We start from the raw sequence: 22,673 nt of genomic DNA, 5'->3' as shown, positions 1-22,673 counted from the left end.
TAGAATTCCTATATTACATAGTTACTGTGATACTCCGACTATACCTTCTTTTTTTATTACAAATTCGGCCGATGCATAGGCCAGATGTGGGGCAAATACAAGGTGAAATGTCCTGTGTGTTTGACTGCATATACTTGTTGAAAGAGCATTACGAATGTCAACCTCAATAGATTGCTCATGTCTTGCCAAGAACACTCTTGAATTTATGCAATGTGCCCAAGCCAATCCCAAAGCTGGACTCACCCGTCTGCCTGATGTGTCCAGGGACTCCAAGTTTCCCAACCTCACCCCATTCACTCCATCATGTGGCCCAATAAAATCCACCACTTGGTTGGTGACAACCAACGCCAACCCAAACTTATTTGCTAAACCCTTCAATGTCCCAGATATGTTGAAGAACATTTCAGACCGCCGTTTCAAATCTGCCGGTGTTGTCTGATACTGTGATCGGAACAATGCAGCAATGGAATCAATGACAATGAGTTTCACAGGTAGGCGGGTGTGATCAATGGCAATAAATGCTTCTATGTCTCCAAGGACATGGATGAGTTCTTGAGCATCATGAACACCATGAACATATATGTCTTCCAATGGCTCCAACCTTATTAAGTTGGGGTATGATGCATGATAAAGGTTGCCTAGTTGTTGCAATCGACGAAATGGGAAGCTGAATTCTGTGAATATGTAGACGGAGGAGCCCCCTAGTCCGCCATGTGAGGGTGGGAGCTGAGCTCGTACCGTAAGTTGGAGACAAAGCTGCGTCTTCCCAGAACCACTCTCCCCTACTAATTCTGTTATGGACTTGCAGGGTATCCCACCCCCCAAGCAGTGATCTAGTATTGGACATCCAATGGATAATTTAGGGGTTGAAAGAGGAAGGAGCATGAGGTTTTGGGGTGTCATGTTTCTGTAATTTAGGGGGGGATGTGATGGTGCTACAAGGCATGCATTATATATATATAGAGTTCATTTTGAAGGTCTGTACTGTAGGCCATCTGTCTTTTAAGGGATGTATAATTCATCCTTTTTTCCAGGTTGTAATTACTTTTTTGTTTATTTATTAGTATTTTTTTGGACCATATAATTTAAAACTTATTCTGATGCAGTACGTCCTGTAATAGGATCATATTGTATCTCTATCACCACTCTATTGTACTGATATTGACATAATATTGCCACTATCCGCATATTTATTGCATATTTATTGCTGCTATATCGCCACAGAACTGGAGACCGATAAACTGTATACGCACAAATACAAATACAACAACAGGCTTCATCATTCCATAAAATCCTATTTCCAAACTTACATAATACAACAACAGGCCACCCCATCGTTACATAATACAAAAATACGCCACCTCATAGTTCCATTTCCCTGCTGTTGACAAATTCGAAGTTGCATACTCTTCAAGTGCGGTGACCGCGACCCATGAAATTCATGACCCCGGCCACAGTGATGTAGGCCCAGTTTCCTGCCGGATCCACAATTTTTGCAAATTTACGAAATAGTTCGAATCCCCTTTCCACTTGTTCTTGCTTCAACTTGGCCATTGCTTCTGATTCCTTGAATACCATAATTGCAGTGGCAGGGGCAATTTCAATTTTTTCTTTCATTCTCTTTATATGTAGGAGATGCATGCGCGCATGATAACGAGAGCGAATTGTGCGGTTTTTTATGACACCCCATCTAGCTTGGCCCTCCACAATTTTTGAAACTATCTCTGCATGAAGATTTTTCCAAAACATGGTATTGCCTCGACATTGCTGTATGCCATGGACCAAGTCTGCAGGGAGTGAATTCGGTGACTTGGCTTCTGTTTCAGTCTCCCCTCCTTCAGTAATTGAAAGCGTTGGGTTTGGTGTGAGGTTATGGTCCATGGTCTTTGATATTTATTGTTGCCTGGTCTACAACTTCCTTGGAACAACAGGGGACTAAATGCGATGTGAGTGAAATCAGTGGGGAAGGTAATGACTGTAAGCAGCAGTTAATGTGATGGAAGTTTTCTGAGCCAAACAGCTGGGTTGATTAATATAGGCAGGTTTTAATGACCAAACCAGTAAGTCAGAGAGTTATTGGCGGGAGGGATTAGGGGGAGTAATTGGCGGGAGGGATTGGCGGGAGTGTTAGGCGGGATAGTATTGGGCGGGATAGTATGGGCGGGAGTTATTACCCAGGTTGACTTTATGCCTTTTTGTAATATATTTGTATGTTGGACGTTCCGAACTTGGTAATTTTCCCATTATGTATTTGAAATAAGGGAGTTGCCTATTTGCCTAATTCACCACCTCATTCGAATTGACCAATAATGGTTATTGTCTGATTTCTCATTTCAGCAATCTCAATTCGTTTCCATTTTGCCATTTTTCATATTTTCCTATTTTCCATGTGTCATCCAATTTTTTAATTTTTCATTATTTTTTCCTATTCCCTATTTTCCTATTGTGCAATTTCCTAAGTTTCCTTTTGTTCTATTTCCAGTTGTCCAATTTTTCAATGTTCCCATTTCCCCCCATTATGTACTTAAAAAAAGTTGCCTACTTTGCCTAATTCAGACAGTCATTAAAATTGTCCAATATGGTAATTGTCTTATTTCCCATTTCCACAATTTCAATTCGTTTCCAGTTTTCTGATTTTCCATGTGTCCCTGTTTCCTATTTCCATTTTTCAAAATTTAACATTTTGTCCAATTATCCAATGTTTTTATTTCCAATTCGACTATTTTCTAAGTTCCTTGTTTTCCAATTTCAAATTTTTCATTTTGGTAACTGTCCTTTTGTTCAATTTCCAATTTTGCTATTTTCCAAGTTGCCTTATTTCCTATTTTTCATTTATCCAGTTATCCAATATTCCATTTTTCCAATTTTCCAATTTTCAATGTCCCAATTTGCTTATTTGCCTATTTTCCAAGTGTCCTTTTTTCTTATTTACTATTTCGAATTTTCGACTTTTCATGTTTTCAGAGTTTCCTTTATTTCCTATTTCCTTTTTTCCTTTTTTCCTATTTTCCTATTTTCCTATTTTCCTATTTTCCAAGTTTCCTTTTGTCCAATTTCAAATTTTCCAATTTTCCAAGTTGCTTTCTTTTCCAATTTACAATTTCCAAATTTCCTATTTTCCAAGTGTCCTTTTTTCCTTTTTCCAATGTTCCTATTTTCCAACTGTCATTTGATCATATTGCCTACTTTCCTGTTTCCAATTTTTCCTTATTTCCTTTTTCCAATTTTCGAATTTTCCAACTGTCATTTGATCCTATTGCCTAGTTTCCTGTTTCCAATTTTTCCTTATTTCCTTTTTCCAATTTTCCAATTTTCCAACTTTCCATTTTTTCGTATTTCCGATTTTCCAATTTTCCATTTCTTCAATTTCCAATTTTCCAAGTTTCCTTATTTCCCATATCCAAGTTTTAAGTTTTCACTTTTCCAAATTTCCAATTTTCGTGTTTTGCTATTTTCCTATTTTCCTATTTTGTGTTCTGAAATTCGCAATAAATGCTTACTTACATAGTCCTATTTTGGGTTCCAATCCACAATTTCCTATCTCCCATTCAGGTTTGGTTTTTTGTCGTTTGGAAGCCAATTTTATTGTTATTAATGTCATGTTGTACTGCTGTAACTTACAGCCAAGGAGTTAATGCTGTAGTTTTGAATCCCATCAATTTAATGCACCAACACAAAACCCAATTTACCTCATATAAGTTCGTACATATAACTGAACCTTCCTATATAGAACTGCAATAGAGGCACCTTCTTAACGGGAAAGGTAATTAGTCTTACTGAAAGGCAAATATTCTCCACTCAACCTAACCATATAGTCGTTTACAACTGGAGACTGAATGTACCTCTATTTGTTTGGTTGCAGGCAACAGCTGTGAATTGTCCCCAGTAATACTTCAACATGTCAGATGTACGCCCTCCTAACGAGCATGTGAGTTACCCGGGGGACCAGCCCTGGCATGTGCCATTCCCATCTCCACCTCGGACTCCCAATCATGATCCCACTTCATCTGGAAGTGAGGCTGACACTCATGATCCGCTTGACAAAATCTCTGCCGTCAAGCACCACCTCCAATATATGTCAAAGGCAACGGATTGGTGGGAGAGTAAGTGCGATATTCATGGCCAAGTTATGGGAAACTTGGCCAACAAGTTGAACAAAGCATACGCTGGAGAGGTGAAGCAAGCTCTTAAAGCAAAAAGTCGGAGCAAAGAGTTAGAGTCCTTGAAGTTGAAATTGGAAGACACAAAGAAAAATGCCCTCGAAACATTCACACAATCTGAAGAATATAACCATGAAATGGTTGAATGTTTCAACAACGGCTTCGAAATGTTCCGAGATTATGCTTCGGTCATCTCACCAGACCACAATTGGAGTGAAATTGATGTAGCTGGTGTCTGGCAGGTACTGAATATGGGTTCTGATGGAATGGCTCATCATAGCCTCGTGCATGCAGCGAGAAGAAAGGACAAAGACATGGATCTTTTGATGGACCTGTAGTAACGGTGAATGCTGCTTCAGTTCATCTCACCCGAGTACATGGATCTTTTGTTGCCTTCATTTTCCCTTCGCGGGATAGATAGTATTGTTCAGTTTGGGAGGCGATTTCTTTCGCATGTGTGAAATGTTGTCTGTAATGTGTATGTATTGTATGTACATTGACTTCATATTGCATTTTTATTGTGTTTGTATTCCCTTAATACTGTCATGTGTATGTATTGTATGTATATTGCCCTAATATTGCCTTTATATTGTACTTATATTGCTCTACTATTGCCTTCGTATTGTATATTTATTGTGGCCATATTGCCCTACTATTGCCTTCGTATTGTATATTTATTGTGGTCATATTGCCTTCGTATTGCCTTTGTATTGTAGGCATAATATATTTATTCTACGTAATGGGGACAAAGAAGTAAAACCATTATACGTGCAAATTCCTTTCCACTTCATTTAACAGATCCTTACTAGGACCTCTCAAGAGTACAGTACATGCTTTAGGCTCTTCGCAATCAACAATGAATGCAAAAAACTGATCACCAATTTTCTTAACCTCAAATATCCCAGCGCGTGTACCAACATCAGACTGTTGCAATTCATCTGGTCTGTTAACAATTACAGCCCCACAAGCCTTGGCAATTCGGTTATTATCTGTTTTCCGCAACCTCCTCATTCCACTGACGCCGGCCTTGCTAAAATAATGGCATGCCAAGTCACTAAGCCCCTTTTCTGTGATAACCACATCTGGTTTAAACTTCAATATTTGCACACATAGCCTCTCGATGTATTCTTCTTCCAATTGTAGCAGGACTCCCCAATCTTCTTCTTTAAGCAACTCAGCATTTGTTTGGTTCTCGCCTTTCTTATATTCGAGCGGCCAATCAAGAAGAATGATGCGTTGGTTGAAAATCTTTCTTCTCATTTTTCCAGGTGCAATAACATCTTTGTTAATCATTACTCCTTTGCGAACCACTGAATCTTCCAACTGGCCACCAGGAACCTTCTCAACCTTTATGTACTTTTGAATATCCATTCCCGCAGACCCTGGCAAAGGTTTACATATTGACCATAATCAGAATATTGGGGAACAAAATACCACGGACAAATACATGAAATGAAAAATGACTCGGCAGTTACTGTGAGATAAACCAGAACATAAAACTTGGAACAACCAAACCAATTAAAGCAAAGCCATGTCATACAAAAAACCTACATCAAATAACAGTGTATGGTCATCTTGGTTGGAATATTGCAATCAACCCTTGGTTGAGACCGACCTGCAATAACAATTGGGTTCAGTGCAGATGAAGGCATTTATGAAGGGCAGTTCTAGAATGAAGACTATGTTCATTTGTAACTGCCACCAAATCAGTTCATTGTTCATAGTGCCAAATATCATACTGCCAAATCAGTTCATAGTACCAAATAAGTTTTTGTATTTGTGTTGGCATAGACAGCCGAAAAGAAACTTACAGCGTGAGGTGAATTAACGGACATGAAGAAATTTACCTCATAAATATGCCTCCCCCCTTAAACCCTCAATTGCAAGCTTGAGTCGGTAATATTTGATCTTCAAAGGGTCAACTTTATCTACCGACATCCCAGCACTGAGATGCTCGATGAATTTGACGGTCAACATTCCGCAAGACGCACTGTGAGGCCAATTAGTTGGGAAATTAGAACTGCAGTTATGTCAAATTTGGATAAACAGCACAAAATTCACAAACATTACCCATCTCGTTGTTGTGGCACATCTGCAATGCTGCACACTGAGAATGGCGTATACATCGACATCGTCAGCCCCTTTTGCTTCACCTCTTCAACCTCAGAATCATCATAAAAGTGCATATCGAACAGCACTCGTGCCAGCGTATCGCTAATAGGGTGCAGAAGCGTAACCAGCTTTGAACGTTTCGTATAATCAATATAGGAGTCATACACGGTTGCAGTATGTCTTACGAAATCAAGTTCGATTGCAACCCAATGAGACCCTTTCAGATTATATGGAAAATACACCTTCCGGACTTTTGTCCAAGCTTGGGCATAGCCGTGTTGCCACGTACCACGCACAAAGTGATGTAAATTCTTCACCTTGCTGGCTGGAAGGTCAACGGTGTTTGAACTAGCAGCCTTCTTCGATCCACGTTTCCTGGCCGTCGGTTTGAACGGCTCTAGAAATTGCTGCACAAATTTAAATGAAGGCATATTAGAAAAGCACAACCGACAGCAAATGAAGCACAAATTGCTGCACAATGGTTACATGTTTACCTGCAAGCAACAATCTGCCGTTGTCCAGTCCGTTCCAAAAACCAACGGATGAGATAGTTGCCTTTTGCGGATAAGAAAGGTTGCCATGTCCAGGTGCTGAAAGTTGACACATATAATATTAGCACAATTTCATACAACTCAACACTTAAAAAAGGTGAGAAAACAATTGAATTATCGTAATAAAGTACAGCTTTGTGTATCGTTACCCTTGAGCTCATCCATTCGGTTTCATCGACAAGTCTGTAGAAAAAATCAGCGCCCACTGAAAATGATTCCAGCTGCACCTCCGCACTACAAAAGGCAAACTTGCAACGGTTACTTGTGTAGTCATGTCATAAATATGACTTTGTTGATGAAAAAAAGACACATGTATATTAAAGCAAACTCTGCATTCTCTCATTAGTGTATGACTACATAGTAGAATAGGATGAATATTGGAATTGAAAGGTCAAGAATCGTAACCTGATATCGCTTTTCCAGGCACTGCAAAACTGTATTACTGCCTTCACATCTTCAATGGGCAAGGATTTGGATGGATCAAAACATGGAGGGGTTGCAGTCGCAGCCGACACAGTCATCGTCCTCTTCTTCCTCAAAGGATCTGTAAATGGGCTCAACAATGTCTGCGCCGGGCGCTTCTGTCTGCACCCTTTACCTTCCACTTCTTTGTTTTCAACACTTGAACTACCTTCTTCATCACCAGCCATAGTAACTGTGGGTAGACTTGGAGGATTCATCAAACCTCCCGATGGCATACTCTTAGTGATTTTCCAATCTTCTAACAGCTTCATGACTCTTTGGTAGATTTCGTCACACCCAGCAACATCTTCCGGGGTAGGCAGCTCATCGGATTCTGCCGGGTCAGCTACTTCATGCACTTCTGAGTGAGGAACTGAAGCGGCCATTTTTGCCTCTTCAACTACCATGGCTGCGGAAGGTTCGGCTCCATCACCGGGGACTTGTGTTTCCATTACTGCCGGTTCTGTCGGCGGACTTACATAGGCATGTAATGGCGACAAGTCATTGTTGCCTCCTTCATTCATATGAGGACTACCGAGGTCCTCATGTCCTTCCGCAGCTTCATTCACCCCACCATTTTGTTTTTTCAGCTGCTCTATCTCCAACTTAAAATAATGCTCCATTGAAGACAGGGTGTTGCGGAAATCCTCCACACACTTTGTATTTTTTTCAAACTCTTTTTCAGCTTTCATTGACTCCTTCCGTACCTTGTCTTCCAACTGATGCACTCTGTCGCAAAGTGCTCGATTTGATAGGGAAACTTTGGCCAATTCATCCTTTGTCCTTTGAAAGTCACGCTTCAAAGTGCGTAACTCTCTGGACGCGACTGTACCCTGCACTAAGTTATAATGCATGTGTTACTATGCAGGCCACAAAATATTGCAACTATACAGCAGTTATTTTCCTATTGTAATATGACGTATATCTTCGAAAAACTGTAATGCTTGCCTTAGAAGACGACGGAAGGTTTGCAGTATCGTCAATGTCCTTCTCTTTTTCTTCTACAGAGGCAGAAGTGCCGGTTTGTTGTTCAGCGTCATCGCCCAACAAGTCAACAAGTTCTTCACTGTCGTCAGCACTGTCACCCCAAGTCCAATACGGCTGCTGCTTGTCCATCACAGATGGCCGAAGAAGCTGCACATCAACCTGCAATTTACACATACAATATACATATCAGTAAAGTAATTATATTATATTTTCATATCCTGAACATGATCATTAAAAACTGAACTAACCTCACGGTTCTCGAATACTTGGCTCATTAGCTCATAAAAACGCGGCGAACTATTGCTCCTCCAATGTAGTAAACGAGGGATGTGCGCATTTTCTTCGTGCACCACCAAATGTAGTGCAGCCAACGCTGGAAACACCTCATACGCCCAAATCTGGTTTCAGGAATAAAAGGTCAGTCATTGTAAACAAATGCAATTTAACTTCAACATCAATGGACATTTGCTCACCTGAAGTGCATACGGAAAACCTTTGAGGTGGTACTCTCTTGGTCTACCGGTTGCCGTTGTTGTTGGTTTCTTTCCAGATTTTTTTGTTTTGGCAGTTTTTGTGGGCACTTTCACTCGCTGGTAATCTGCACAAAGTGCCCTCAGCAGTGACGCATTTGTCTTCGCATAAGACACAGCACCCCATGGATACTTCCCAAAGTCTTCAAGGTCTTCCGCCAACTTCAAATATCGCGTGTCAATGTGGACATGTTTTTCGCTGCCCAACAGCACAAAGACAGCAAAGTATACGAATCCAAGCTTGAATACATCGTCCACATCATCGCATTGGAGGAAGGCCTTTTCTAATTCCAACAGGTTCACAGCTTTATCGTTGGCAAAGTACTTCCGTTTCAATGAGCAGTTCTCATTCGTGGGAATCGGAATCAAGGGAAGGTTTCCAAACCTTAGCCCTGTCACGATGCAAAATTGCTGCGCCGTGAATTGGATGACCTTCTTGCCAACAATGAATTTGATCCCGTTCAGTTGGGAAACTGTCTTGGGATCAGCTTTCCTGAGCAGCAACCCGTGGACAATCGGAGAAGTCCACTTGAGGTCCTCAATCCCTAGGAGATGACCAAAACAACTATGTTCAAACAGTTGCAGCTGCTGTTCAGTGAATTTCTCCTTTATCGTAGTGATTGCCGTCTTCGTATGGGATAACGACAATGCTTTCCCTTGGAATTTTTGTTCCTCCGCAATCATCAACTTCATTTCACCAACCATATTTCCCTGCATGCCAATATTATAAATAGAATTTCAGTCGGTTGCAATCTACACAATAACAAGCAATAAACAATCACCACTTATGAACAGCCTATTATAGGATATGAAGTGAAAAAAATTCAAAAAATACATATCATAAACAAAACCCCAGCTATTTACAACTGACCTCCTCATTTAATGGCTCAAAGCCAAGTTTCAACACACCCAGTACTCTACCACTCCTGCATAATATAATATCTAAACACACATCTCAACACACCATATAATCACACCATCTAATCATGAGACAGCTTCAGCTAGAATGGGAATGTGCGGTAGCACAAGCCTAATTGACAACAATTCAAGAGTAACGATATCAATATATCTGACTAGAAAGAGTTTTAAAAAACAACAAGACATCGGGAAACAATTTATTCACTTCAAGGTATAATGTAATGGAACATCCTATGAATTAGTGGCAACCACAGTACTGACTCTACTATGGCCCTCCTTTCAAATGTAAGAAAATGAAAGAAATTGGCACCATCCCTTCAGTTTTTTCTTAACAAAAAATGAAAGATAAATTCATAAATAAACCATCAAAACGGTATAAAATGTTTGTAAGACATGTACAATTACAAAATTATAAGTTCTCCTCAGAAACAGACTTCTCTAAGTATCCATACACAAACAACAAAAGCAAAAGCTTAAACAGTTAGCTTATAGCAAAATCAATGTCCCCATTTCTCTAAACCACAGCTGCTGCTGGTAGGTTCCCATCTTCACTAATTTCCCGCTTTCTTTTAAGCACACAATGATCAAGCACAAAACAGCAAACTTTTAAACAACTCATATTACACCACATATGGTTCTAAACAAAACTCATCCATATCCAATATGCAAGCCCTAAACTTAATAAACAAAGTTATACAAAAATATGTCGAATTAACAAGCATTATTCTCAAACAAAAAGTATGATATGGTTGGGAGTTTACAAGTTCAAATATTTATACAATACTTGATTTTGTCAAACTCTGTCTTGAGATATTTTATCAATCTAGAAGTTTCTTTCATATATGAAAAACTACGAACGATAACAAAGGAAATTCTTTCTATGTAAATTATTCTTCGATTCCATCAGACAACCATGCAAATCCTTTGCACAATTGAGTGTAATGTGAAGGGTCACTACCTCGTTGGAAGATAAAGAGAAAAAAATTAAGGAATTTAGCAAGCCACCAACAGTTTGCTTAAGATATTTCAAAATGGTTGCTTCCATCATGGAGTTTTAGCCACAAATTCTTTTCATGGCCACATTTTCTACGTAAAATATAATCAGCGAGTATTTTTTGGTAATGATCCACAGAGAAGAAATCACCATACACAGGTTAATTGTCTTACACTTTAGATCTCATCTTCAACAAACAAAATAGATACCAATTAGACTTCTAAGAAGGTTAAATGCAATGCTCATAAAGACTCATACTAAGCCACCAAATACCATTCAATAACTGCTACAAAAACCATAATAAAACCATACTAAAACTAAAAATACAACTGCACTAAAATGCCAACACAACATCACTACATTAGCAATACACTAGCAAAAAAACACAATACGACAGCAATAGCAACAGCAACAGCAACGCAACAGCAGTGCAAGCATCAGTCCACAAAGAACAAACCCATTCACTGTTTGAAACAAGGAATCATCATACTCAGATCATTTCAGACAAACCCCTAAAACAATTTCGATGAAACCCCTAAACCAATTTCAGAGAAACCCCTAAACCTTCAACCAATTTCGAACAAACCCCTAAACTAATTTCAGCGAAACCCCTAAACCTTCAACCAATTTCGAACAAACCCCTCAGCCAATTTCAGAGAAATGCATAAACCCTAAAACAACTTGAGAGAAACCCTTAAACTGTAAGAAAATGCCGATGAACAGTACCTGTCACTGGGAGAGGAAGAGAGAAGAGACAGTCGGAGCTGAGTGAGGAGAGACTGAGAGCTGAAGGACCACAGATTCGGAGCAAACCCACCGGAGAGTGAAGAGAAACAGAGGGCAGCGAAGAGACAGAGGCGAGAGAGAACTTCAGCAAAACAGAGACAATAAAATTTTAGCAAAAGTGATATCTGTGCAATAAGGGGACAATAAAATTCTATTTATAGGTCATAGTTCCAAAATTTTAAAAAAAGGGTGGTATTTTCAATTACAATTATAAAAATGGTGGCATTTTGGGCTATTTCCCTATATTATATACTATATTTATCTGCTTTTCTATTACTAACCATTAACAAAAATGGACCTTTGGTAATACTAAACATATTATCAGTGGGAGACCGTTACTAATACTAACATTTTTTTTTCTTATTTTATTTGGTGGTGGTTTTTAACCCCACATTTATTTTATTTACTGTATGGTGTAGGATTATTACCCATACAACAGTATTTATTTAAAAGGGTGGCGCGGGTTTATCGTCCACGCCTTTACTTTTATTTAAATGTATGGAGCAGAATTAGTGCCCATACAAGCACAATTTACTTTACTGCACATTTACTTTTATTAAAAGTATGATGTGGAATTAACCCTCATACTTTATGAATTTACTTTACTGTACATTTACCTTTATTAAAAGTATGATGTGGAACTAACCCTCATACTTTATGAATTTACTTTACTGCACATTTACTTTTATTAAAAGTATGATGTGGAATTAACCCTCATACTTTATATTTCCTTTTATTTAAAGTATGGTGCGGGATTAACGTCCATACAGCAAGCAATTTAATTTATGAATTTATTTTATCGCACATTTACATTTATTTAAAGTATGGTGCGGGTTTATCGTCCATACCAGTAATTTATTTACCAGCAATTTATTTTATGGATTAATTGTGCTGTATGATGAGTTTTTACAGTAAGCAGATCAGGACCAGAAGTTCCTTGATCCTCATCATACAATTACATCAGGACTTGAAGATCCTTGATGATGATGTTAATATGAGAGCTGGCAGTCTCTCGGTACTATATTTGTAAACATGTGATTGGACTTGAGGGTCCTTGATCCTTGACATGTAAATAAGGACCTGGGGTTCCTTAATGATGTAACAGTACCGTATTGGTTCATAATGTCGTACACATGGATGATAACTATACTGGCAAATGTACTGTACATATGAATAGTGCCGTATACATGAATAGTGATGTATGCATAAATATTTACCATTTTGGGTAAACTATCACCATTCAAAAGGGGACCTACAGTTCCTTAAACTCATGGATGAGCAATTAAATGAGATGCCAGAAGTTCCTCAAGATATGGACAATTATGTAAGGACTTGAAGTCCAGAAATATGTACAGAAAATTGTAAAAATGTCCATACCATGAGAATATGTGATTTTGGCTTGAGGTTCAAAATCTAACAGTGTTGAGAACCTGAAGTTCCAACAATTAAATGGACAACCCTTGAGGTATTATTGCAAATTGTGGTACGCCACATATTTCTTTGGCATAAGAGAATGATGAATTTAATAAAGTTCGATTCTGTTATAATCGACACCTCAAGGAAGAAATATATTTTGTGAATTCCGGTTGTTAAGAATACACCGTGAAATGGATAATATCAGTATAAATCTCAAATGATGAATTGAGGCTTCCCACATATTTTGTTATATCTAGGCCGGAAGCACATGGATTCAAATATATCCCGAACTTGAGGTTGTGGGTATATAGTAGTTAATGCTCTTCACTACTATATTGTGATATTATCATGGTTTTTACTCAATTCATATTTCATGTCCATTTGAAAAGGGCAAATAAATTCTGAATTTGTGTCTAGCCCAGGCCAAAAGTTCCATACGTTGAAATATGAAATTTGGGAGAGTCGATGTGGTTATTTGAACCTATAAGGCACAAGGTTCCAAACCGTCATTTTGAAAAGACGTAAAAACCACAGGTGCAAGTTTAAGAATGTGCGTAATTATTATAACAGGAACATACAACAGATAGATTTTTTCCACCTGCAATGAAGATGCAGGCCCTATAAAATCTATAAAATTACATTATGTTTTGGAAGCCTCTGCAGGAAGAGGACGACGCCTCTTAAGCTTAGCCATGAGCCTCTCATGGTCTCCCAAAATTCTTTCATTGGAGACCTGCAGCATATCTAGCCTTCTCAGTGTATCAACAGAGTACGAACTCACCAGTTTCAACAAGGCATTATTCTCTCCTTTAAGTTACTCAACCTCCTGTTGAGACTCATGAAGCATTCTTTGGAGAGACGAATTTTCAGTTGTTAAAATCTGAACCTCGTTTGCTCTAGCACGCAAACGATCAGCCATGTTAGAAACAGAAGCAGCACTCTGAATGCTAAAAGCCATTGAGTCATCAATAGCCTCTTCCTCTGATCTCCCTGTCAACAACATTTCATCCATTGGAATAATGAAATTCCTAGCTACTATGACAGCAGTAGCATCATTCATCATCACAGAATCATTAACTGTGAGATGACGATTTTTTGTTACAAAGGATGGACGCCAAACTTGGGCGTCACTGGTTGTTGTGGGAGTATCATTTAAATTGAAATAATTTGGGCAGGAAGAAGAGGAAGCCATTTTTAAGAAGGTTTCGAAGAAAGTCTTAAGAAAACTAAAGTTTCAGAAAATGAAGGAAGTTAAGTTGAAACGCAGTTGCTACAATCAAGTTTTGCAAAGGCAATATCTATAGGAGGAAATATGGCTACAGTTTTTCAGGATCCCAATATCTTCTCGGATCCCCATATCCTCTTTTTCTTTCCCAAATTCCAAAACTTCACGTGGCCTCCATTAATGTTTGTCGGCACTTTCGGCGTTTTCAAAGTATTATTTTCGTCAAAAGCCGATCTTGCTTTACGGATTTCACGGAGCTACTTTTTCAAAAGTATCCCGAGAATCTCGCAATTTTTCCTATGGTTAATTTGAAATTCACCGGTTCTACCTATTCATTGTATTTGTGTATAAATGTGTTACTAACGAAATTCTCTTTGCAGAAGACATCCAGTTTTCTCCATACCTAGGGATGCGATATCTACTTGTTTTTCTTACCAGTGAGCACTTAATATGCCCGAGAAGCAAGACTATCTCTGATCATCTTTTCAGGAAGCGAGACTATCCCTAATCACGTTTCCGCTACATCAGGGAACTGTGAAGGCAACCTTATGCTCTAATCTCCGGAAGTTCTTCTAGACTAGAAGAAATGAGAGCTGGTTGTTTGCTCCCACCAGCTTCCTTCCTTGATTGCTGAGCTTGTTGTCTGCTCCCACCAGCTTCCTTCCCTGATTGCTTACCTTCTCTTGCAATCAATATCACAATTTTTTTCGCATTTTTTCTCTTTTTGTAACTCTCTGAGGATTATTTGTTTTTGACAGAGAAAAGAGTTGTGATTTTGCTCTTGCAGGATATAACTAGATCATCAAGCGCTACATTATATTTACTGGGCCGATACGAGCTTGAATGATACTTGAGAAAAGTTTCTCCCACCTAAGGATGTAAGCAATACTTGTGTTATTATATGCTTATACACTTATTTGATATTTTGAAAGGTAACCAAATGGGGAGATAAGTCTGTTCCAAAAGAATGGCTTGTATGTATCCATGAATTATTAATGCAAATTTTACAGATTGCAAGTTGGATACATTGATAATACACTGCACAGATTAAAAGTCCCATAAGAACAGAATATGGGTATAGCAGTGATCAATATGATGCACGCCTGTTGCGTAGCAAATGATGTGGATTGAAGTCCCGAAAGGACAATCCTTTGACATGTCAATATTGATATTATGCACGCCTAATGCGTAGCAAATTAAATGGGTTAAAGTCCCATAATATGGGTTAAGGTCCCAGAAATTAATTGACATGTATGTATTAATCTGTGGCATGCCTTAAGCATGACAGATATATGGGTTCTAAATGTTCCAACTCTCTAAATAGAGATTATCCACGCCCTACTGTAAAATAACGCTCCATTGGAGGTTATAATCCACATTCTCACATAATAAAAGCCCCATGAAGTGGCTTGGGTACCCAAAAGCAAAGAAATGCATATAACTGATGTATGCGCATGCAAATGAGAATGTTGAGATCATGAATTGATGAATGACAATTTTTGATCATGAATTGATGAATGACAATTTTTGGTTTTGTAGTAGCTACTCAAATCATCAATGAGCTGTGTTGATTGGAACCACGTTCAATTATTAAATGTCGACAATATCATTGGCCAAAATGGAATGAGGTAATTCCATTATAGATGAGAATGAACGTGAATGAACAAACCCACAGTACGAACCCCAAAAGATGTTAATACTGAAATTTATACTTGGGTGTTCGGAATAAAAGGGAATATACCTACTTTGTATGACACACTGTTTCTGGCAGAAATAAGGAATGTTGGGTTTTCTCCATATTTACAGATTCAATTGTGCCCCCCTTATTACACAATTACGGAGACCAACATATTATCTGTAAGGGTTATTAAATGCATGGAGCATATCGCCAGAAGCGATTTCCTAAAGATGTATAAATAGCTGGGTAAAAGCTATATAATGTGTCATAAAGTTTAATCCCTTTTAGACAAAATCCGTTGAGAGGATTGACATTGCATAAAGCAAGTCCCTAAAGGACATGTGCTTGAAGCACAAAATTTGTACTCAATATTAATATGCATAAATTACCTCAGTGAGTACATTGATTATAATGTGTTTGCAACACATTAAAGCTTCTGAAGAGTTTAAGAAATATTTGTCTCGACTTAAGGATCGAGCGTTATGCCAACGAGATTCTTGCTTATACTAAGAAAGTATTGAAGCCTTTTTATGAGGATTATCCGTTGGACACTTTAAGGATTTTCCGGAAGTATATTGGACCGTACATCGTATTTTCCAGATAGAGCTCAACTCCATCACCATCATTTTGGGATGATGTGAGGCATATTTGATGCTATCTCAGTATAACACCATATACGGGCATATTTTTTGAGTGAACTTACAAATAGCCCAAGTGTTATTAGATATGCGGACTCTAGAAATCTCTATGGTCGCTTACTGGAAAAAGCTAGTCATGAAGTTTTCAGGGGGAGATATTCATCAGGGGGAGCGTGGTATTAATAAAGATCTTCACACACTGTACTCTTTTTCCTTCATCCAGGTTTTTATCCCACTGGATTTTTCCTGGTAAGGTTTTAACGAGGCAGTGTCGCTCAAGATTGACTCACAGAAGCAGTGTCAACTACGATATTCAGAAAGCTGATCAACAATATGACTTAAAGATATTTTTACCAAGCATCAGGGGGAGCGCGCTATCAATAAAGATCTTCAAACACTGTACTCTTTTTCCTTCGTCCAGGTTTTTATCCCACTGGGTTTTTCCTGGCAAGGTTTTAACGAGGCAGTGTCGCACGCGCGTCAATATACACAGAATTTTATGTTACACATGATTATGTACTCTTTTTCCTTTTGACCAGTTTTTGTCCCACTGGGTTTTTACTGGCAAGGTTTTTAACGAGACATATTCCGTATCATTTGTGGTCTCCAAGGGGGAGTGTTGTAAATTATGGAGCCCACATGTTGGAAGGAGCTCACACCCTTCTATTTAAGGAGCTCACACCCTTCTATTTGGATACACAGAAATGAGAAAACAGATATACTAAAGGAAGAGAACAACAATTCTCTGTTCCTAAATTCTCCCCTCAATTCTTTGATTTATAACAAAATTGACTTTTTTTTTTTTTTTTCAAGAGAAGGGAAAGACGAGTTAGATTCAGTCTATGGGTGTGAGGATAACTGCCATACCAGCCGCCCAGGAAACTCAAATTGAATTTGACTTCTTCCAAGTGGTCGGGTGTGTGTAGATGTACTAAGGTCAAGTATTAAGTTGGATGATTTTTTTGTCTTTTTATACAATAATAAAACTAAAGAGCTTAATACTTTAAGTATTAGGGTGAACAAAGAAAAGTATAAGGTTTAAATAAAAAAACTCTAAATTTATCCCTTTTATATTATTTGAGTACGTATAATTAGATACAACTATTAATTTGAAGCTATTCAACTGTATCATTTCAACGAAAGTGCAATTCAATTCAATATGCCAAAAAAGATCAATTTATTGAACTATTAATGGTGATGCTCTTAGTACATATGAGTAATAAAGAAAAACGTCTAAAAGACACCTGTAAGTCTTCAACGACAAAGTCTCGCCAAACTGCCTCTTAGACTGGAGGAACAATTCTGCCGAGAAATTCCCAGTAATAATTTAGCATGTGGTCTGTAGGCTTCACTCGTTCCCATTTTCCGGTGCAAAATATTGCATATGCATCAGCTGCATACCTAGCTCAAATAAACAGGAAAATTCAGCTTGCTTGCATCAAGATCAAGTTGTATAACTTGCATGCAATTGGATGGGGAGGGAAGTCAATTGGCTTCTCTGGAGTTTGGGGAGAACACTAGTCTGGACTCTGCAAAATCTCAACCATTAAAGAGAAAATTAACGTTTCACGTTGTGTCACATCATGCCATCAAAATGGTACCATTTTTTATCCCTCAAAATAAGGCAGTGCGATCCATGAAAACATGAATTTCATCATGAATGGTTGGATTGCTGAAAGCAACCGCTTTATCCAGGCTAGGCAGGTCATGATTTTATTTTGACATATACATTCGGGAACCATGTACTCATCCTCCAAAACTCCAAAACTCCAGAGAAACCAGACATAGGCTTAGGCTTCTTAAGCATTGCCAAAATAAACAGGAGGAAGAGGAACAAATAGAAAGAACAAGAATACATAAGCAAATAAAAGGATTTTAGATTAGCCAATTTACTTGCCAACACCATGCAACTCAGTTACATAGCTCCAGCTTTCCTCCAAATACTCCTGAGACAAACGCTGTATCATCGCTGCCCTCTTCTTTTGTAGACCAAGACTTTTTATAACCTTTTCTATATCCTCTGTGGCAGCCTCAGTAGCAGCCTTTGCATTGGGACACAAAGTGAAGAGATCTGATATAACTCTTCTTGCCTGCATATAATCCATTAAACAATAAATCCATAGGAACAGTAGGGAAAAGTATTCACATCTTTCATCACTTTGAAATGAGTATTAAAAGTCAAGATCACATTTTTAATTTTTTTTTTTCCAATCTATAGTCCAACACCAGATCAAGGATGCCATGAAACAAAACCGTGGACCCATTATATTAAATCATAAACGAAAAAGCATAACTTAGATTAGTAATCTTCAGTGTAATTTACATAAAGGTATCATGTAGCTATACTGTACTAATGTGAGAACCTAGACTGCACAGTTAGCAATAGAAAACAGGATTTTATTTTTATTTTTTTGAAAAGCAAGTAAACAGGATTATTAGATAAAACATAACAGTCACCTTCATAAATACTATTTAACAGTTAAGACTGCAGCCATACACATTGAATCAAATTCTAACAGTTAGGCTTACTCAAGTTAGCATCTTCTTTTTTTCGGAAACAATAAACTGTTATAAATTCCAAATCCTATGATTCTGATTTTAAAGACTTGAATGGCCTGAGATAAATTCTGAGGTTTTAGATAGGAAAAAAATTTCACTAACGGAAATGAAATTATGCAAAGCAATGGACTGTCACTGGACTAGAGAACTAAGCACCATACTTTCAATAACAGTCTCCACCAGAACCATCATCCAATATATAATCCCAAAGTTAATACTTTCCATAATAATTTGAAAATACATTCTACGTTATCTGTAAGGAAATATTGTTTGAAATTAAAATAAACTTCCAGTCCCTCCTGAGGACAAGTGTAGATAAATTAACTTCAATAACATCATAGGGAGAAGTTCTATAATCTTTCTGCTTGCAAACCTCTTTTCCAATCCTAGTACACAAATGGCTATGTATAGTCATTACCACACAATGTAGAAGTTAAAAAGCGTCTAATGTTCTAGCAACCCAAATTTTAATAAGATCAGTCAATTCAATTTGATGTCATTCTAGTAATTATTCCTTTTCCATTTTCCAGTGCTTTCTTAGAGCAAGACATGGAAATAACTCATAAGCCATGAAGAGAACAACCAACAAAAACAATAAAGCTGGGGGAACTCTACTAAAAGAGACAAAGAACAGACAGAAAATGCCTTACGGGTAAGGGGTGGAACTAGTCCTAAATATGCATGTACAATTATCTCTTCTAAAAATCCATGATAATTATGCATTTTCAGAAACCTCATTAAACAAATTGCCTGCAACAAGTGACGGCTATCATTCGGAAGAATTAGATCATATATGCTTCAGTTAGATATAGGGGGTATTTGGTACCATTACTCAAACTATTATGTTTTAAATGAGATGGCATAGCCAGAAGTCGAGCCAATATCTCTTTCTGAAATAAATAAACAAATTGTGAACTCTTTCCAAGGCTAATGTTAAGAGACTTGGGTGGGAATATTTTACTTTGCCAATCAGAATGATTCCAAACTAGACTTAACGGTTAATGATTGGTTACTTATTTTAACTACTTATAGTTTTTACTTACTAAATCCCTACTTTCTCTATATATGTACTTCTATGAATCATGCAATTTATAGTAGTCCAAATCTAATAGACATAATACTATGAATGGTCAAGTAATCAAGTGACAAAGTTATATAAAGAAACAAGACCTGCAATCCCGTTGTCCGATTAAGGAGCATGCAAATCACCAATACCCTCCAGGGATCATGGAAATGATCCTCTTGCATGAGACCATATTCTGAGCGAGGAGGAATCCATGTGTTATCTGGAGTTCTTCTTCGGTATGCTTCGTCTTTCTTCTGGGAAGCAGAAAGAGCAGTCTTAATTGCCGGAGATCTCTTACGCCTTTTTTTACTTTCCAACAAGTGGCCATCCACATTATCTTCTTCTTTGGATTCTTTCTGAAAGTAGGAAGAGACCTTAACAGACTTGGAACAAGTTTTTGAACAGCGTTTAGGTGGCTTAGCTTTTGTATCATCAGCCCCATTTACCAACAATTCTTGCACTACTGATGTTTGGAAGTAAGGGGAAACCTTTCGGACTTCCACACGTGCCATTCTTTGGTGATTTTCATTTTTCCTCCTCTTGGAAGAAACCTTTCCATTTTCTGCACTATTCTGACTCACTTTTTCTTCTTTGAAGGTTCTGCAGGTGCTTGGCACAGTGGCATGCTCCTCAGTTGTGTTCCTGGCACTCTCACTTACTACAATGGAAGAATTGATACTATTATTCAATGGGAAATGGGGTGCTGTTTCACTTTCCTTCTGATATTTTTTCTCCTCCTCTTCTTCCACTTCTTGTTTTTTCACACCACTAATTTGATAATAAGTTTGCAACGGTGTGCCCATCTTCTTCTGTTTGTCAATCTGTCTGTTGTTCACGCTAGCACCACCCTTGTATGCAAATTGTGCAAGTACATCCTCAAGTTTCAAAATCCCATTATTACTTTTATTAGCCTTTATTTGGGGATTCATCTCAGACTTCTCTTCCACTTCCCTTTCTTTCTCATTTACTACATTCATCATAGTGCTTGTTTCACGGTTTCCCCTCTTCTTCTTTTTCTTTCCGATGTCATTAGCACCGGATACCTCCACCGAAGTCACATCCTCATTGGCAACACCTGCAGGTTCTGTACTTTCATCTTTGTGAATGGCTTCCGGAGAGGTTGGCAGGAACTCTGTAATCTCCTCGGGCTTGGGCTCGGGCTCCAGAGCATTTCTGCAACTACTGTCATCCTTATCATGTCGTGTTACCCTTCTCCTCTTCTTCTTTATGCTAATACCATAAAAAACGTCATTGAAATTTACTTGTTCCTTTTCCTCAGTTTTATTTTCACCAGAAACCTTTTCAATTTCAGCTACTACATTACGGTAGGTCGCAAACATCTTACCCTTTTTTCCATCTCCCCCTTGATTCTGAAAATAGGGAGAAACCACTCGCTGTCCAATGCATATAGGGGCTTTTCTTCTTCTTTTGTGGTCGGAATTAACATTGGCCTCAAGTAAACCCACATTGCAATTTAGTTTTTCCTTTTTCTTCTTTGTCTTGGGTTTGTTTTCATAAGAAACCTTTTCAGTTTGAGCTACAACATTAACAATAATGCCTGAATTGGTGGGAGAGGTTGGGAATATCTTACCCTTTTCTCCATCTCCTCCTTGATTCTGAAAATAGGGTGAAACCACCCGTTGGCCATCATCGCATTTCAGAACTTTTATTCTTCTTCTTCTTCTTTTATGGTTGGCGTTGGCATTGGCCTCGTCTAAATCCACATTGTAGTTGCCTTCTTGTTCCTTTTTCTTCTTCTTCTTTTTCTCTGTTTTATTTTCATAACAAATTGTTTCAGTCTCAACAACTACTAGTACATCACAACTGTCTGAATTAATAATTTTAGTAGAGGTCTTACCTTTTTCTCCATCTACTCCTCCTCCTCCTTGATTGTGAAAATAAGGAGAAACCAGCCGCTCGCCAACGCGTATGGCATTGACTTTTCGTCTTCTCTTATTCTTTCCCTCGCTCTTACCCTTTTTATTTTCTTCTTCTTCTTCTTCATGGGTTTGGGTTTCACTTTGAACAGGTCCACCGGAGAAATTGACATAGAAACCCTCCCTTTTTTTCTTCTTCTTATGCTTAGGCTCGTTATCTTCTTCCTCTAATGGCTGAGGCTGAGGCTGCCTTTTCTTCTTCTTCTTCTTCTTTTCCCTCTCGCCTTCCACCATTTTCCCACTTCCTACTTTCCTCGCTCCTCCTCGCATTCACTGTTGCACTTGCACAGCGGTTCCGCTAGTAAAAAAGCTCCTAAGGCCCAGACTTGTTGCACTCTACTCATTCAACTTGGGCCCACGAAATTGGATCAAGAATTCTAAAATTATTATGCTATATGGATGGATCCATCAATTTCTTATCTTGACCCAACCTAACCATTATGAATTCTCAAATTTACTATAATTTTTATATATAAAAATTCATCATAGAAGACATAAATTTCTTCTTCTTTTTTTTTTTTTTTTTTAAAGCATCAAATTTTCTCATTTGGACTAATCCAAACCAAAGTTAGTATATTAGTCTAGCAATCCATTAGATCTAAACAAACACATAAATCTTACCTTACCAATGTTATAAACTTTTTCATTTTAGTG

The 22,673-nt window shown here is 38.1% G+C and overlaps 5 protein-coding genes across 7 annotated transcripts; 1 reads left to right on the top strand and 4 right to left on the bottom strand.

Annotated features, from left to right (window-relative positions):
- LOC109948764 (DNA repair protein XRCC3 homolog) lies at positions 22 to 2,427 on the bottom strand. The gene has a single exon (XM_020562480.1). The coding sequence runs from the start codon at positions 901 to 903 to the stop codon at positions 22 to 24; it is 882 nt and encodes a 293-aa protein (XP_020418069.1). The 5' UTR covers positions 904 to 2,427.
- Positions 3,741 to 4,651, top strand: LOC109948445. The gene is made up of 2 exons (XM_020561418.1): positions 3,741 to 3,763; positions 3,863 to 4,651. Exon 2 carries the CDS (start codon positions 3,899 to 3,901, stop codon positions 4,496 to 4,498), a length of 600 nt encoding a protein of 199 aa, XP_020417007.1. The 5' UTR covers positions 3,741 to 3,763; positions 3,863 to 3,898; the 3' UTR covers positions 4,499 to 4,651.
- LOC109948763 (T-complex protein 1 subunit gamma-like) lies at positions 4,923 to 5,531 on the bottom strand. Its single transcript, XM_020562479.1, has one exon. The coding sequence runs from the start codon at positions 5,529 to 5,531 to the stop codon at positions 4,923 to 4,925; it is 609 nt and encodes a 202-aa protein (XP_020418068.1).
- On the bottom strand, positions 4,926 to 7,561 carry LOC109948410. 2 transcript variants are annotated; one of them, XM_020561291.1, is made up of 7 exons: positions 7,229 to 7,561; positions 6,973 to 7,057; positions 6,767 to 6,862; positions 6,231 to 6,679; positions 6,008 to 6,150; positions 5,712 to 5,775; positions 4,926 to 5,542 (listed from the first exon to the last, which is right to left on the bottom strand). In XM_020561291.1, exons 1-5 carry the CDS (start codon positions 7,555 to 7,557, stop codon positions 6,009 to 6,011), a joined length of 1,101 nt encoding a protein of 366 aa, XP_020416880.1. In that variant the 5' UTR covers positions 7,558 to 7,561; the 3' UTR covers positions 4,926 to 5,542; positions 5,712 to 5,775; position 6,008. The 2 variants fall into 2 exon arrangements, with proteins under 2 accessions (XP_020416880.1, XP_020416881.1); XM_020561292.1 differs by lacking the exon at positions 5,712 to 5,775.
- On the bottom strand, positions 17,503 to 22,329 carry LOC109948836 (glutamic acid-rich protein). 2 transcript variants are annotated; one of them, XM_020562541.1, is made up of 4 exons: positions 21,941 to 22,329; positions 20,187 to 21,850; positions 18,355 to 18,547; positions 17,503 to 17,858 (listed from the first exon to the last, which is right to left on the bottom strand). In XM_020562541.1, exons 1-4 carry the CDS (start codon positions 22,287 to 22,289, stop codon positions 17,806 to 17,808), a joined length of 2,259 nt encoding a protein of 752 aa, XP_020418130.1. In that variant the 5' UTR covers positions 22,290 to 22,329; the 3' UTR covers positions 17,503 to 17,805. The 2 variants fall into 2 exon arrangements, with proteins under 2 accessions (XP_020418130.1, XP_020418129.1); XM_020562540.1 differs by having other exon boundaries at positions 18,351 to 18,547; positions 21,941 to 22,327.

The sequence above is a fragment of the Prunus persica genome, chromosome G4 (genome assembly GCF_000346465.2).
Source record: "Prunus persica cultivar Lovell chromosome G4, Prunus_persica_NCBIv2, whole genome shotgun sequence".
In the NCBI taxonomy this organism is placed as follows: domain Eukaryota; kingdom Viridiplantae; phylum Streptophyta; class Magnoliopsida; order Rosales; family Rosaceae; genus Prunus; species Prunus persica.
Note: the sequence above shows the minus strand (reverse complement) of the source record. Positions and strands in the feature narration are given on the sequence as shown.